The sequence below is a fragment of the Lineus longissimus genome, chromosome 6 (genome assembly GCF_910592395.1).
Source record: "Lineus longissimus chromosome 6, tnLinLong1.2, whole genome shotgun sequence".
Lineage (NCBI taxonomy): Eukaryota > Metazoa > Nemertea > Pilidiophora > Heteronemertea > Lineidae > Lineus > Lineus longissimus.
This window is the reverse complement of record NC_088313.1, coordinates 11657672-11675841: the sequence shown is the minus strand read 5'-3', so window position 1 is coordinate 11675841 and position 18170 is coordinate 11657672. Positions and strand designations below refer to the sequence as shown.

General features: G+C 43.8%; 1 protein-coding gene and 1 long non-coding RNA gene across 2 annotated transcripts; both read right to left on the bottom strand.

Moving 5' to 3' along the window:
- Nucleotides 1-10743: 10743 nt before the first annotated feature.
- LOC135489028 (uncharacterized) lies at nucleotides 10744-11297 on the bottom strand. Its single transcript, XR_010447089.1, has 3 exons — nucleotides 11218-11297; nucleotides 10953-11110; nucleotides 10744-10807 (listed from the first exon to the last, which is right to left on the bottom strand). It is a non-coding gene; the product is annotated as an uncharacterized LOC135489028 (long non-coding RNA).
- A 5317-nt stretch (nucleotides 11298-16614) lies between these two features.
- Nucleotides 16615-18114, bottom strand: LOC135489965 (uncharacterized). Its single transcript, XM_064775603.1, has one exon. The coding sequence runs from the start codon at nucleotides 18112-18114 to the stop codon at nucleotides 16615-16617; it is 1500 nt and encodes a 499-aa protein (XP_064631673.1).
- Nucleotides 18115-18170: the final 56 nt, after the last annotated feature.

The following is an 18170-nucleotide window of genomic DNA, read 5'->3' as shown; positions in this document are numbered from 1 at the left end:
TAGAAAAATGCATTGGCAAAACTACATACAATATATTTATTTCTCTCCGCAGATCCCATTAGAATCAAGCAAATATTTCTCGTGTTCTGCCGGCGATGCTTGCGCCCCATATACTAGGCGGGAAATTGTCTGGCACACACGCTAACCACCATGAGTTAGGCAATTTAATCACGGGCTATTGAGTTTTAAAGTTTGAATATACAGACATGTAGTTTAATTATACTGACAATGTCATATACTATTGCGCAATCGCTTCCCGGTTGGGGGCGTTGCCGGCCCTGTTTTTTTTATTTAGTATATGACATTGTCAGTATAATTAAACTATTGTCTGTATATTTAAACTTTAAAACTCAATAGCCCTTAATTTAATGTACATCTATATTTCGGAAAACAAATCGGAATCTAAGCGACGCTAAGTGATCTATTTATCCGCTGAATCAGGAATATCCCAAAATGCACGCGTCATTTTTGAGACAAGGCACACTGTGCCACGAGAGCGTGGCACTACACGCCCCAGCCGCATCACGAAATCATTGGGCCCAACGCCTTTTGGTTGATAGGAGGCAAATCTATGTTGCCCTTCCTCACTAAAGCTGTTGTGCGTAATAAACTTACTCGATTGGTAGACAATTCAATGATACACACTTTTTTTATACGATCTTCTTTTCGGGAATGGATACTTTTGGCCGATTTTGAAACAGCGTGTACTGTGGAAAAGACATCTTTCGCTCGCTTTTTCTTGCATTTTGCCGCGATGTTCATTATCTCGGGGGGGGGGGGTGAACTAACTATAAAGTGACTGACGTCGCACAACCGGACGTACACAGAGTGATTTATTGCACTTCGTTTGCAAAAATTCTCTAATTTTGAGATGGCTTTGGTCTTGAAAACAACAAGAACAAGGAATTGCAACTCGATTCATTGCAGCTATCGCCCATTGTGTGGCGGGTACACTGGAGTCTGATCAGCGGACCTCTCTATATATTAATCGAAGTGGTTATGTACACAGCATGTCTGGTGTGCACGCTGCCGAACAAGTTAGTGGCCTTCACTGCATAGCCGCGTCATCAATGACGTCTATGGCAGGCGGGAGGGGACATGAATCAGAATATATCAGCCGATTAATTACTTGCGCCGCAAAGGCCTCCCGCGAATGATGCGGCGTAAAAATGCCCCGCTAAAAACACGCCGCAAAAGAATGCGCCGTAGAAATCTCGCCGCGTGACCCAATTTAAACCAATCAGGAGCCAAGGACGGTTTGAATTTTGCGGCAGAGGTATTTTCGCGGGAGTCTTCTGCTCGATTTGCGGGGGACTTATGCAAATTTCGCGGGAGACCTTCGCGGCGCACTTCTTTAACCAATCAGAGACATCGTAACTACGTAAACCCGCCGGAAAATATTCCATGCAGTGTCTTATCCATGCATCTGTGTGCGGAGGTTGATAGATGGTAGAGTTGATATTTTACAGGTAGGTCAGGTAGTGTTGTTTTTATGTAATAATTGTTACCACTATAGTAGAAATGTAACGAATTAAGAAAAATATAGCATAGAATTTTCTTTGTAGTATTTTGTCGTGGATTAGGCCCGGGGAGCGACTGTATGTGAGAGAATAGCAGGCTATCGCGAATAACAATGTCAATGGTGTCACCCTATTTTGAAATGGAATCGTCCGCGCATTTCTCCAATGTCTCTGATTGGTTAAAGAAGTGCGACGCTAAAGTGTCGAAATTTGCACAAGTCCCCCGCAAATCGTGCAGAAGACTCCCGCGAAAATACCTCTGCCGCAAAATTCAAACCGTCCTTGGCTCCTGATTGGTTTAAATTGGGTCACGCGGCGAGATTTTTACGGCGCATTCTTTTGCGGCGTGTTTTTAGCGGGGCATTGTTGCGGCGCATCATTCGCGAGAGGCCTTTGCGGCGCAAGTAATTAATCGGCCGATATATTCTGGTTTATGTCCCCTCCCGCCTACCATAGGCGTCTACTGGAGAAAAAAAAGCGGCGGCGGTGGACGAACTCCCCGCTTCACTTCAAGTTGTGGCAAAATACAGCTCATTTTGGTCGCTCCAACTATCTCTTTTTGATTATCATGAGGAACATAACGTTGGATTTGTAATTTGCCACTTGAGGACCATGAACGCATAATCAATGGTTCATGCCCATTTCGCCTTGTCTTTTTTCGCCTTTTCCCATTTTGCCTTTAAAAAATATACATTTCGCCTTCTCCTATTTCGCCTTTTCCAATTTTGCCTCTTCCCAATCCGCCTTATTCTATCTCGCCTTTGTCTTTTTTCGCCTTTTCATTTTTCGCCTTATGTTATTTTGCCTCTGTTTTATCTTGCCTTATCACAAGTTGCCTTATCCATTCTTGCCTTCGTCTCAGTTTGCCATTGTCTTAAGTGTCAGTCCATGATACCACCATGCAGAGGGTGGCAAGGTGGGGGGGGGGGGTCAACCGTTTTTAACTAGATTAGGTATGCAAGATCCTTCCACTAAGACATCATTACACAGCAATTGATGACTCTCAAAAATCACTAGCAACCGAGTTAGGGGCAGGCCTAGTTAGGGGGCTTGTTTTAGCTTTTTTCCCCCTATTTTTTGTGTATTTTTGGGTCAATGTTGGCACTCCTGCAGAGACTCAAAAATAGCTGGATTTTCCCCCTTTGTATGATGGAAGTATTTGATGAGATCTTCCATTCTGCAACAGGTCATTGAGTAACACTTCATACTTTGGTCGTGCTAGGCCTAGTAATTATGCATACCTAGGGGCAGTGCTTAGGAAGAGCTCTCTATCGACGCTCATATCTCCAACACTGCAGGTCTTTGAATGCTGTGGCTTGCACATGATAAAGGTAATGATACGTACTTTCAAAATCAGAAATAAAATTTCCGGCCGCTTTTACTGTTTTCCCAGGATAAACCAAGGAAAAAGTGCTATTTTCCACCAAAATGACACTCATTGGCTAGTGCTGCCACCTTGTGTACACTTGATGAATTATAAAATAAATGCATAATGAACACATAATTTATGCTTGGTGCTGGCCAAGAGGATTAGTAGTTACTGTCAACCACCATGATCACCCCCCCCCCCCCCCCCCCCCATGCCTAGGCCTACTAACCTATTTTAAGTAGGCCTACCGGTAAATAACTCCACTTGCATTTTTCCCCCCAAAAAAGAACAAGCTCATCACTACAAATTTGCCCTTGATGAAAGCCCTATGGGGAATTGGGCCCCATAGGTCCTGAAATGCTGATTTGAATTTCAAATAACATTTCGGCCTTGGCCTACCTGATGGCAACGTAATTGAATAAGCTACATGTAGGCCTTCTTACAGTCTGAAAACCTAAAGAAACCCCCCTGTTGGTGAGGATGCTAATGTTGACCCATTCATTAGCCTGTGTCATGCTGCCAGAGCATGTTGTAAGGGTTGGACCCCCCCCCCCCCCCCCATGGCTAAGGCACCTGAAGGGCATGTGGTATGACCTACTAATACATCTTTATCAACCCATGCAGGGATCATCCTGTTCCTAAGAACCTTGCAGAAGTGCTCATTTCACATACTAGTAACACCTTCCATTGCTAAGGAACCAATTGACCAAAGGTGCAGTTCCTACTGTAATTACTGTTTGATGAGGACAACCCTGCAGTTGGCTGCACCGTCAGAGTACTGCTATTGGAAGTTTTTAGCTCCTTGGTTGGCGGTGAAATGTTCTCCTGGAGTTGCTCTAGCATTGGCTAAATTGTACATATACATGTACTGGAATGGAGAAGTTTTTCATGAACTGAGTTACGGTACTGTCCAGTCCTTTAGGAGAGATCACAACTTTCCACATGCTGCACTTGTACCTGTCTGCAGAGGACAGTGCTGCCACCTAAGAAGCAGGGACACTTTTTTTTACAAATGGGTGATTTATTTACAAGCTAATATAATGATACATAGTAAAAAGGCTATTTTGCAGACAATAGCCAAACCACTACTAACCACTACTATAGGGAGGGACCAATACTAGTAACACCTCATTTACGGTACTACATGTCAGGCCCAAGTGCAGGATAGTATCAGGAGAGAGTCCCACTTTCCAGTAGCAGGCTTGGTTGTTCAAAACTGACATTAGCGCTACTAAGTATACTGACATTAAAAATCTATCTTGGCATTTACAATTGTTTACTGAAAGCCAAAGTTCAAATTTATCCCAAGATATCGCTATAAAATCATTTTTTAAGCAAGCCCCGCATTTTACCTGATGAACCATCCGCTAGATATACTAGAACATCAAATCTGGATGTCCTTCATATTGCAGGTTATGTTAGTCAAGGGAGACAAAAACACAGCATGTAACAGTTTTAGGAAATTCACCATGTATTTTTTTTAGAAAAAGAGAGATGTATTGTAGAATGCGAACAATGCATTTGCAATCAATGGCGTGGAAAATCTCAGGTCAAGCCTGATGAATGTACATCCAATAAAGTCGTACCCTTTCATTCTAAATCAAGAATTCTTGATGTGTAGCTGACAACTTTCACTGGGCTAATTCTGCCCAGTCATGACTCAAAGACCAACATTTCAGAAAATCTGTCTCCACCCTCTTATCATTTCTCTCTCCCAGCTCAAGAGTGCTTGACCAGCAGTCCTTATGATACTGTTGCAACAACATTACCCATCAAATTTGCCCTTCTGTCCCGTCTGCTGGGTTTTCTAAGGCGTCGGCTGGTTGAACAGAGGAAGAGGCAATAGCGGACTGAAAAAAGATATTGATGGAGAATCAGGTTTGGCTTAGAATCCCTCATTGCCAAGGAGATGGGAGCCAGAATGGCATCAAGGTTTTCAGCTAAGTCCCTCCTCTCTCATCAGTGACCTTCTTACATGTAAGTCAGTCGCTGCAGGCAGAATTAACCAATATTCACTTTGGCTTGCCCCGAATCTTCTCCCCTTTTTTTCATTCAACTCACCTCTGTATCCATGGGTGCTGGTTCTACTTCTGGTTCTACATTTGCCACAGATACTCGATGTTTAGCCTCACATCCTTTACACAGAGCTGAAAAGCCACCAGATTATGGGGGTAATGATAATATGATGTGCAAAAAAGTAGTGTGAGGACATGATGATGATGATAGACTTGTTTTGATAATGCGACCGGCCATGCTGATTTTGTACGGCAGTGAAGCATCACCTCCAGTGGCACTGGCAGGGAATCATAACTGGGACTTCCTGATCATCAAGCCAAGGCTCCAATCAACTTTTTAGGAAGAACACAAGTGAAGTGGTAAATCGTTATCACTCAGTTGGTTTTGCACCAAAGTTAGGTTTAGTCAGAGTGGGTATCATTACAGGCCTACTGCTTCTTTTCTTCTTCAGTGGTTTTGAGACTGATCCCTTACCTGAGCCAACTGGGACAAAAACTCCCCACTTGATGTATAATTCCCGAGACATCACTCGATGAACTGAACCACCATCTTTTCTGGGCTTCCGACTTGTTTTAACTCACACAACGTAGTGAGTGTAATGGTTACGTATGTGTATAAAGTGTAAACAAAATTCATATATCCATCATGTCCATCGAATCTGAAAAAATTTGTGCAGACCCATGACAGTTCCGGTTCCGGTACAGTTTGTTGCATTCCATACGGGCCGCGCTTGCCGATCCTGCTTTCACGACGCACCGCAACCACAGTTACCATGATTCCCATTGTTTCCTTCCTCGTGACGCAATTATTTCATGACGTCATGAGCCATTGACCATTCACGCATGTAGATTTATTCACACCGGCGCCACTGTCCTGAAGTGCGGGTGTGGGACATCATGTATCTAAAAATCGTCTGCTAGAACATAGAGGACAACAACGTCGGCGGCGACAGTTGTGACATTTCATTGCAGACGAAGTAAACGTCCTCTTCTTCTCGATTTACGTACTTTACTTCAAAAAAGTCAGTTAATTTTAACACTACTGCACAAATATAGAGTGGTCTTAAAGTTCCATTTGGATAGAGATTTGACGGACTGATTTGGAAATTCATTCCAACCATGCAACTGTTTCAGAAATGAGAAAAAGCTCCAGGGTGTCATGACATGCATTATGTGTCTTGCCTCTGCATTTTCGTACTCGAGGGTTTTCAACTTTCATATCATTGAAGAAATAATTGATTCCAATCTACAAGTATATCAATCACATCATTTATTTAAAAATCGTCTGCTAGGACATACAGGACAACGTCGGTGGAGACAGTTGTGACATTTCAATTTTCATTGCATAGAGATTTGACGGACTAATTTGGAAATTCATTCCAACCATGCAACTGTTTTAGAAATGAGAAAAAGCTCCTGGGTGTCATGATATGCATTCAATTATTATTTCACCACAAAGAGCTGCTTCTTTCAGCAGATACATGAGACAGCTACCGGGGCGGGGACTATTTCTTTATGGGGCCTTATTGTTCAGCGTCTCCAAGGAATTCTATTTTTAGAGTCCAATGGGGGGGGGTTGGGGGGGGGCCTTCCCCCAATGTACTGACTAAAACCTGTCACTTTCAGAGAACGGGGGAGGGGGTTTGGGGGACTCATCCCCCAATGTACTGGCTATATATGTCAGAAGGACGGGGGTTTGGGGGGCTCCCCCATGTCAAACAGTTGTGTGAGTTCACTAGAGATTGCTCTTTACATATTAGAGGGTTGATGAAGTGGGTGCTGGCATCTCCTTTGCTGATTCCATGATAAACTCAACTTGTATCGGTGGTTCGGGCATATTGTGGTGTCCAGAACTGGAGAACTCATATCAAACACGCCAGCACGAAGTGCTATGAGCTCCCATTCACTTTTGACTTGACTGGCTTTCCTGGAGGACATCCAACGCATCAAATGGGAGTGCACGTCCTTCTTACATTGTTTCAAGGGGATCACACTCTTGTCATTGGGGTATGAAGCGTCAGTACCACACTCGATATCCTTGGATATGACAGCAAATCCACATTTCAACTGTGATTTTTCAGGTTCCATTTTCAATAGACTATCACACAATGTACACGTGCATGTACACAATGCATTGTAACTGTAACTGTTGTTGTTGTTGTCGTTGCTGTTTTTCGTTTCCGCCTAGACCGCTAAGCCTCCACAGGGGTAATAAAGGCCTCTAGGTTGTTTGAGGGAGTGTGTGGGAGGGGCAAGGGAGAGGGGGTTTCACTAACATCTAAAAATGTAATTTTATTTGGAAAGCATGTGTATTTCGTCAGTTATCTGAGGGAATGGGCAAAAAATGGGCACTAGTGAGAAGGGCGCGACTCGACCCCCTCACCGGAAAACCGTAAGGGCGGCCGGATTTTTTTCTTTTGCAAATTAAAAAACAGCATTCTGACTTCCTTACCTGGAAGTGGCATCTCCTAAAAAACTGCAGTGTTGGAGCTAAAGGAGAGTTAAAATTGCCTTTTTACTGAAATTTGAGATTGCATTGTTTTTGGGACGTACTGTACCTGTCATTAAAATGTACCTGGGGCAAAACAAAAGGCATGAAAAGGTAGCTCAGATCATGTACTTTCAATTTCAATAGGCGGTGTTTAGTGATAATTCTGTTTGATGCACGAAAATTGACAAAAGACTTAGCCTATTTTGAGGGATAATGCATGTTTTTTTAAAAGGAAAATGGGTAGGAAATGGTTAACAGCCTTCCCCCAAAACTGTGGGGTTATTTTCGAAACCAATCCACCAGCCTTCATAGTACCCTAGGACAGGTCTGTGGTAGAAATTACAACTAGATCTGTTGACCCCCCACCTTGCCACCATTTGCATGATCCTGCATGGTGGTATCATGGACTGACACTTAATCTGCCTTCTCCTATTTCACCTTGTAATAATTTACCTTTGTCCTAATTCGCCTTCATCCTATCTCGCCTTTACCCGCCCCGCCTTTGTATTATTTCGCCTTCTTCCCATTTCGCCTTCTTCCTACTTTGCAACAAACTTGGTGTCTTTACCCATGTTTGTTGAGTCAATCTTTCATATGAAAGTGTCTTCAACAGTGTTGAACGGCTTCTAGGGTCCATTCGGGGGTACCCGCAACCAAAACCCGGTGGACATTGCCAAAATTACAATAGTGTAGATAACTTCTCAGCCATTATAGTCATATTAATTTACATTACATACCATATTACAAAATACTTTTGTCTCTTTTACCCATGTTTTACCCATGTTTGTGGGGCCAATCTTTCATATAAGAGTGTTTCCACGAATTATGTTTTGGTACCCTACCCAAGGCTGTTGCTTAATTACCAATATTTTCAAATCTTCATAATTTCTGAACCATCTACATGTAAGCTTCATGTATCTCTAAAACCAACTTTTGGATTGATAAAAGGCGAGGTGAGATATGGCGAAACGGGAGAAGGCAAAATGGGAAGAAGGCGAATTGGCATAAAGATCAATCAAGAAAAGGCAAGATGAGATAAGGCAGGATGGAACCAAGGCAGAATAGGACAAAGGCGAAATAAGAAAAGGCAAACTAGGATGAGGCAAGATGAGAGGAAGGCGAGTTAGGAAGAAGGCCAATTGGAACAAAGGCGAGATAAGACGATGGCGAAATCGTAGAAGGCTAATTGAGAAAAGGCAAGTTAGGAGGAGACTAAATGGGAGAAGGCAAAATTGGATAAGGCGAATAAGGTTAAGGCGGAATGGGCAGATACCTAATCAATGCATATAAATCTAGCCGTTTTAGGGCCAACCACCATATGCAGCCTATTCCTATGTCTATGAGTGGTCAATAAATTGACAGGCGCAGCCTCGGGTCATCAGGCTTAGCCACTTGGCATTTTGATGCAGGGCCAATGCTAAGCCGAGCCATTTTGTCGGTCTGAGACAGCGAGTCGATTGGCGTGGCGTACACTCAGGACAGTGACATACACGTCTGTTCATTAGCTCCACTGGCTTCTTGCATGTCTTGTGTGTGTAGGGCTGAGTAATGTACATGGACTACATTATGTATGACTGGGACTCGCATGCAGCATAAAGTCGGAGGCAGAGCTTTATAATGAGCCTAATGAATATTGATATACATGTAAATGCTCAGAACAGATAAAACTACTGTCTGTTGGAATCACACCATGATGTGTACGGAACCGCGTTGCTTGCTTGCACTCACATCATGCTGTGGAAGCAACTTTAATTTTTCTGTTCCATACACATCATGCTGTATACACATCCTCTACCAGTACTAGAACTGGAAAAAGGCTCTTTATCTCTACCACCGCCTTAACAGCTGGATGGAATCTCCAAATTTTTCGTCAGTTCATGTCGATTTTAACCATGAAGGCATTCAGCTACGTCTCCAATCCATATTTTCAGTGGAAAATGTGATTTTCGGAACGAACATCCTGAGATCGTGTGTTTTTTCGTATGAATAGCTGACCTGGTAGACGGTGATGCCATCTGCCATCTAAGCCCGGTATAGAAGTGGTCATAGTCCCCTGGAGGTATAGTCCAGAGACTATAAGTCCTAGGGACCATAGTCCGGGGGTCATCGTGCACTAGGGACCATAGTCCGGCGGACTATCCCCACTAGGTATCATGGTCTTAGTACCAGGGATTAATGTCCGACCTGGAATATGAGCCCTGGGGTAAACGGGGGTGATAGTCCGCCTTGATGCCAAGAGGAGAGAAGTTTTTCAAATGCAATAATAAAGATGGAGGCGAATTTTCTCAATGAACTGTGTTTATTTTCAAAGAATTCACATTATATTTAAACGTTGTAAACTTTAAGCTGGCATGCGTTTACGCCTACTTTGCTAGTTTTTCCTCCTTTTGATATTATGTAAGTTCCACTTTCGTTCCTTTTTTCGACTGTATATGGGCCCAGCCAAGGTTCATCCTGCATCCCCCCCCCCCTTTCTGTCTGCCCTCCTATTGTTCTTTTTAAGCACCAAAGTCCCAACTTGGAAGAGCTGAAAAGATATAACCATGTATCACGTACAGAATATCTTGATATAATGGCCATGAAATATCGACAGCCGAGCTTTGCATTACAGACATTTAAGGATGGTTAATAATTAACACTCTACAGTGCACTAATTTATGCAAAGCATTATCGCCCCTGCCCCAAGCGTCTCTTTTCTTTTTCGTACCTGTTGTACATCTTGGCGACATCGCTGCTTGTCATAGTTCTTCTTTTGACGGGTCTGGGCAGCTTTAATGTTAGCCATTGCTTTTTCTCCCACGGCGCTTCGCATTCTAGTGACCCTGGCTGCTATCTCAGTGCTGGTCGAGGGATCTGCAGTCTCTATTTCCTCCATTTCTTCATCAGTGTTCTGGACATCTTCGGGTTCGATTGGTTCGCTGGATGAAAGGGGAATAATTAGTGGTATGAATAAAATCTGACACAGGAAAAGATCTTTCTGATGTAGGTGCGTAATAAAGGAGCATTGGTAGAAGGCGTCATCCCAGTCGTTTTTATCATCATTTTGCAGCTTCAGAATATGTTGCTCGAGAGTTTGGTTGTATCGTTCTGTGTAACCAAAACAGAATGCACCAATCAAACCAAGTTTCCACACCGTTTAAGTTGGCCAAGAAATTTTCAAGCGAATTCGTTATCCTTTTATTAATAAATATTCGGCATGGATGGATCATCAAGTTGCAGTAGCCGTGAGATGTCGGTGCAAAGCATTCCCTATGAATTAAAACTATGTAACCTACCTGTAAGGCCATTACAATAGGGATGATAGGCAGAGGTGCGTCTGTGAGTGATTTTGAGTATTTGTGTTATTTTCCCTACGACAGCATTATTAAATTCTCTTCCCTGATCGGACAGGAGTTTTTTGGGGAATCCAAAGCTAGAATGAGATGGAAAAGAGTAATTTCGTTGGGAGGTCTTAGATTAATGCAATTCAGTTTGAAGCGGTTAATGATTCCACATCGGAGGTAGCTTGAAGGGACAAAACTAATAATGTAAAACCTATTGGCAGGTTGAATACTCACACTAAGAACAGTTCGTAAAGTACGCGTCCGACACCGACCGCCTCCTTCGACTTCAATGGTTTGGCCTGTGCCATCTTGCTGTAATAGCACGTTACAGTGCATATGTATTTATTACCGCGCGGTGTTTCAGTGAGAGGGCCAATTAGATCAATTCCGATCTGAAATGGAAAATACATTATCTGTCACATATCGGGTTTAATATTTAGTAGTTACAGGAATTTTCAAATCATAAATACATGTAAAGCGTCAGGTTATGATTACTTACGGATAACCAGGCTTGTGGGGTCTTGACAGGAATTGGATGAAGTGGATTACCAACATTCGGTGTCTTCTGGTTGACTCTCTGGCACCTGTCACATTTTTTAATGAATGACACTACGTCTTCGTAGAGGGTTGGCACCAGTAGCGCTTTTGAACTCGGGCGACAGTCTTATCACGCCCGAAGTGACCACCTATGGAGATAAGATCATTTATGGTATTACTGTTATTGAAATGCAACCTGGTAACTTGACCTGCACGAATGACTAACAAGTTTTATGATAACTCATCTATGCTGACAAATCGAATATAATCCAAAAGTGGAACTTTTTGATAGCATATATTGTTCAGCTTACAAATCAGAGCTTTCGTAGCAATCCAGCTACTTCGTCAGTGACGATCTGCGCATGCGCGGATGCGTAGACTAACAAGTTGCTTTAACAAAGTTTTGAAGATGGCACTGGACCAATGCAGTCGATGCGGTCATTTAGGCACAAGAACAAAAAAATCTCAATAGAGGCCTCCACCTGGAAAACTGAAGCAAGAGAATAAGAAGCTACCAGTTAAAGAGTAACAAGTTTTCCGAGTAATTACCTAATTTGCCGCCGTGATGTCCATGTAAAATGTCGTTTCTCTCATTTTCTTCGCGCAATACCTTACGCCAGTCACCATCCTGATTTGGAGCCTCATGATCATCTGACCCCGAGGTCCCCTCAATATCTGGTTTCGGTGTTGTTACCACTTTGTACCAAAGGCTGCCATCCTGCAACTAAAATTGACACAGTTTAGATTATCTTAGGATTTTACCTATCAGCTCGGAAATATTTCATAATGCGCGGTCAGGGCCGTATTTAACTTTTTTGTCCAGGGGGGGCAGTGGGATAGATCGCCGAAGGCGATCTGCATGCGCCGCAGGCGCATCCGAACGGGGGGGGGGTCTGGGGGCCCTCCCCCGGAAAAATTTGAAAATAAAAGGTCTGAAATGGCATTTTCCTGGCATTTGGAAGTGTGAATCAATAGTATTTTTACTCTAAAAAAGGACCACTTTTATGAGAAAGAAGACTAGGGATTTTACTATATGACTTGTATGAAACTCCTCTGTCAGAATAGAAGACTAGGGTCAGGGCACTGGACTGGTCAGATTATAAGGGTTGCACCTGAGTTGATAACATCTGCTATCCATATGCTGCTATCATGCTGGTAAAGCTATGGCTAAGATTAGTTTGTCTTTTTATTACTGTCTGAAAATTTTTTTTTCAACATTTATTGCACAGGGGGGAGCTGCCCCCCCTGCCCCCCTCTAAATACGGCCCTGGCGGTTTCGGTCTAATTCTCACCAAAAGAAATATCTAATTTGCGTTAATTAGGTCCAGCTACATGAAACTGCAGTTAGCAATGATAATATGTCCTTATATCAAAGGGGTTGTTAGGGGCAATGGTCCGCTGGACTATAACATCTAGGAGTGGTAGTCCATTGGACTATCTTCTCTAGTACTGGTGGTCCATGGACTGTAATTCCCCGGGATTATAGTCCACCGGACTATAATTGCTTGAGATTATAGTCCAGCGGACCACAGTCACTAGGTAATAAAGTCCGGAGGACAATCATCCCTACGTAAGTAATAGTTACAATCATGATATCGGGAGAATAATATCATGGGTTTACCTTGTAATTCCTGGCTGCAACTCTACGAATACTACGTTTGTGGTTAGCGGTAGCGTCTGCGCCGTACTTCCTTTCAGTAAAGTAAAGAAACACTTCATCGGGGTCGACAGTTTGTCGGGTATTGCGAGTAGTAATTGTTGCTGAAGGTTTCGCCATTCTTCCGACCTGGTCCAATCTAACTTGCAGGCATATGAGGCAGGGTCAACCTTTGCAACAACTTTTATACTAGGCAATTTGAATGTCATTACATCAATCCTCCAAGACATTTAAAAAGAAATTGGGCGCAGGCCCGCAGAATTTGTTCAACTCCTGTCTGGCCCTTTGAAACAAAAATGAATCAAATGCGACACACTCATGATATAGGAAATTATTACATAAAAAAAGGTGTGAGCGCCCGGAGTCGAACTCGGTTCATGGTACTTATAAGAACTTCACCTTTACCACTACACCACGGAGCGGTTGACGGTCGGCTCCTAATTTTTAACCTATTTGTTATTGCGATCATGAATGAACCATAGCGTAATAAGTATTGATTATGAAACGGACATGCGGACTATGATTTCTGTCATGGTTGTAGAAGTGTGTATAGTCCGCTAGGGATTATTGTCCGTTACTTATACTATTATTATTATAGTAATCTACTTAGGAAGGTTAGGGATAGAAGTCCGGTTAAGACTACTGTGACAACACAGATTTAAGTGACTTTTCAAGGCTGAAGGTTTGTATTCTTGCAGTGATATTCGAACAGATATCGGATGCTATGTAACTCAGCCCTACATTAGTTGGCCTAATGCCTGTCAGACTGTAGTGTAATCATGTACATATAGCATATATACAGGGGGTCTCAAAAAGTTTGCATTACTATACGATACATGTAACTTTATCCAACTTTATCATCGGTAAGAGTGCTATGACTACCACTTGTGATTGTGTTTGTGGCAGCAATAGCGGACAAACGAAATAATTCTCTTTCTTGGTCTTTATTATTCTGATCTTTCATGTAACATCTCACAGAACATGTAAAACTGCAAAATACAAAAGTGTGCATCAGCTTATAATGAGTCAAAGAAGGGGGGCGTGTCTCATACATCACATAAACCAAGCTATCCTGAAAGAAGAAAACAGTAGAAAATTGGACATGACTGCTAGCCTATTTTGAATGTGCATCAACCCTTAGAAAAGGTCAAAAGGACCCTAAACCTGGCTCACAACGAGCTCTATAAGTATCAGATGATATGGGGCATCTCTAACATTGGTAATCTTTAACTTGACTGCCAAACTACAGCAGGGAAAGTGAACAAATCTTCGAAATACATAGTTTCTGTGTACATTTTGGAACACTTCCGGGTTTGGACAGCCATCTTGTATGCACTGGCGGCACCTATAGGTTCACTTCGAAATCATTACGTTGCATCCTCGTGCATCAATAAAACTTTCATAAATGATCAATTTCTATGGATCTACGGATCCCCATTTTCGAGGCGAGACCACCAATACATTCGTTATACATTAATAAACATATTTACCATCGTTGCCACCACAATCTTCCCATGGATGGTCAGAAATTCTAACTTAAAGAGGGGCAAAGCCCCAAAGGCTTTCTACTCTAAAATGACTGTTGACAAAGGCCGCGAAGGATGGCGTCACCTCGTGACCACCAAATCAATGACGTCATTGCAAGTGGGCTCTAAAACAAAAGTTTCTGTGGCGCCAAATTCAAATCTTAAAACTTTGAGACACAACAGTTGCATGCCTCTCCTAAATTGACTGTCAATTTACCTACCCAAGACTTACAGTAGGGAATTAAACCTCTTATTGACTCAAGAGTTTCAAAGTGAAACCAAATTATACAGTTCAGCTTTAAACCTTTGTTTCAAAGTGAAACTAAATTATACAGTTCAGCTTTAAACCTTTGGACTAAAAATTCCACAGTTCAAACTTAAACCTTAACACCTGATCAAGATGGCCAAATTCTCTCAACTTTAACTAGAATTACACTTATGGCTTGGCTTTACTACTTCCAATCAGATTGTCTGTCCGCTACACTAATTCAAGGCTCCTTTTATACTTGAAACCTCTGAACACAACTAACATCAAATGCAAACAAAATGCGAACTTGAAAACTTGAACAAATGACATCTGGGTCTAGAAATTAGCCCAATTTCAACTCTTAAAATCTAGAAAGCTCATAAATTTCTCTTTTAACTCTACTGATTCTCTATGTAACCAATTTGCTGTGAACACTCAGGTTTATAAACCTAACATCCTCTAAAAATGCTCTATCAAAAATAAATGTCATCTTTAACCCTTTTAGGGTAACAACTTTTAAAAAACAATTACGAAGTATCAAAATCTTATGGTCAGTCATACACATACAAAATTCAACCGAATATCGTCTAAATGACACCAAAACCCTATATGGACTACGAAATCACATGGTCAATATCTGCTTAACCATCAGATTTCAGACATCCAGGGGGAGCCCCAAGATACTTTCTCCAGAGACTACATCTAATCATCGTTCAAGGGGGCGGTTTCTTTCGCTTTCTCTGGCCCTAGCAACAAAATCAACTTGTGCACGACGCGCTCGAGAGTTTTCTCCCCAACCTTGACAGTAACTTTACGGGTCAGTCCGTCTAGTCCAGGGTGGGTCTCCACAACCCTCCCCATCACCCATTTACAACGCGGTTGATTCTCATCGATCACTAGGACGATATCGTCCGTCTCCAAGCTACGCGTCGGTTTGTTCCATTTCTTCCTTTCCTGCAATTTGGGCAATAATGCTGTCCTCCATTGGCCCCAAAACTGGTTTGCCAAGAATTGCACGGCTCTCCATCTACGTCTAGTGTACAGGTCCTCTCTTTCGAACACTCCTGGCGGCGGCATCACAACCTTAGACTTCAGAGTCAGGATCTGGCTTGGGCTTAGGGGTTGACCGGAATCTGGGGACTCCATGTCGACATAGGTAAGTGGTCTGCTATTAATAATAGCCTCAACTTCTACCATCAGAGTTTGGAGTAGCTCATCGTCTAGCCTTGGTCCGTGCTTCAACAGCAAAGCTGACAATGTTGTCCTCGCGCATCGGATCATACGCTCCCAAACCCCACCCATGTGACTCGCGTGAGGGAAGTTGGGTTGGAACTTCACGTAGTCGCAGTTTTCCTCCAGTTGTCTTTCAGCGATCTTATCCTGATCCATTTCGGCCAGCGCTCGCTCTAATTCAGATTTTCCACCGATCATATTAGTTCCTCTATCCGAACGTAACAATCTCACGGCTCCGCGGCGACACACGAATCTCCGATAGGCATTTAAGAACGAGTTGGTATCAAGGGAGTTAGCAACTTCCAGATGCACCGCCCGAGACGACAAGCAGGTGAACAATACGCCCCAGCGCTTCAATTCCTTGCGACCTGATGTTACTAGGTAGGGCCCAAAGTAGTCAACACCAGTGTATGTGAACGGCGGGCTGGGTTCGACGCGGTCCTGCGGAAGATCGGCCATCTTTTGCCCGACTGGGTTCCCCCGGAGTTTACGGCATGTGACGCAATTCATGATGTGCCATGTTACTGTGGTCCTAGCTCGAAGTATCCAGAATCCTGCGGTTCTGATGCTGTTCAGTGTCGATCCTCGCCCTGCATGACCTTCTAATCTATGAAAGGATCTAATGATGAGACTACTGACGTGACTGTCCTTCGGTAGGACTAGCGGATGTTTCAGCGCAGGCGACACGCGTGAATGTCACACCCGACCGCCCACCCTAATCACTCCATCTTTGCCATCTAGGAACGGGTCTAGACAGTACAGACGGCTCCGTGCGCTAATCCTTCGTGGTTTGTCACCCTCACCTTGAGTTGTTGTCAGCGTATTAATCTCCTCGGGGAAAGCGTTGATCTGGGTTATGCGTACAATCGTTAACTCCGCTCTCCTCAGCTCCTCTACCGAAAGTCGCGCTGGTTCCGGGAGTTTGGCTCTTGGCTTCTTGCATGCTAGTTTCAGGCAATCGATGTACCGTTGGCAGAGAGCTACCGCCTTTTTCAACTTGAACCAACACGAGAATCGGCCGAATCTTTCTAGCATGTCCTGTGAATCGATCCCTTTGACAACATTTGTCTCGGTTTTCAGTACTGTAGCACATCCTTTGACCTCGGGGTCCTGTGGTGAGAGCTCCGTGTAGCTGACTGGGGCTGGGAGGTCCTTTGTCTTCAGGAAGTCTGGGCCAGACCACCACAGACCACTCTCAATCAGCTCCCTTGCACTAGTCCCTCTGGAGGCAAGATCCGCGGGGTTTTCAGATGTGTCCACATGTCTCCACTGGTCGGTGGTGGTGCAATTCCTTATACCCTGAACGCGATTAGCTACAAATATATGAAAGCGCTTTGATTCGTTGGACAGGTACCCGAGCACAACCATGCCCTCTGTGTAAAAGAACTGGCGCAAACCACCGATCTCTAAGGCTTCCCCCAGTAGCTTCCCCACCTTTACGGACACCAACGCTGCACCCAATTCCAACCTCGGCACCGTGATGGCCTTGGTGGGTGCTACGCGGGCCTTCGACATCACTAGGGCAGCCTCCACTCTGTCGTCCTCATCGATGGCTCTAAGGTAACTGCACTGTCCATAGGCTGTGAGACTCGCATCGCTGAAGCTGTGGAGTTCCATTGCCTTCATCTTGCTCAGGGGGGTCTCTGTGTACGCTCTTGAAATCGTCAACTTAGCAAGTTCCTCAAGGTCGATCCTCCATTTTTCCCATCTGGCTCTGATATCGTCACTAACAGGGTCGTCCCAGCTGGCTCCATTCTTGCAGCGTTCCTGCACGATCAGTTTACCCCCCAGGAGGAACGATGAGACCAAGCCCAGGGGATCGTAAATCGACGAGACAGTTGACAGGATTCCTCTCCTGGTTAGCGGCTTGTCCTGTAGGGAAACTCGGAATTGGAAGCTGTCACTTTCCACGCACCATTGCATTCCTAGCGTCCTTTCCATGGGCAGTTTATCACGATGGATATCGATGGCTTGGATGTTTGTTCCTCTCTCGGATAGCGGGATTGAATCAAGGACCTCCTTGTCGTTCGACACGTACTTGTGAAGACGGAAGTGGTTCTTAGCACACAGCTCTGTAGCTGACTTGATCAGGTCCTTCACATCCTGTCTCTGGTCCTTCGATGATGCTCCGTCATCCATGTATAGCGGTTTCCTGACAAAGTCTGCTGCTTCCTTTCCAAATTCGTCCTCGTGCATGGTGGCTCCGTGTTTGAGCGCGTAGTTTACACAACCTGGGGAGCTAGTAGTGCCAA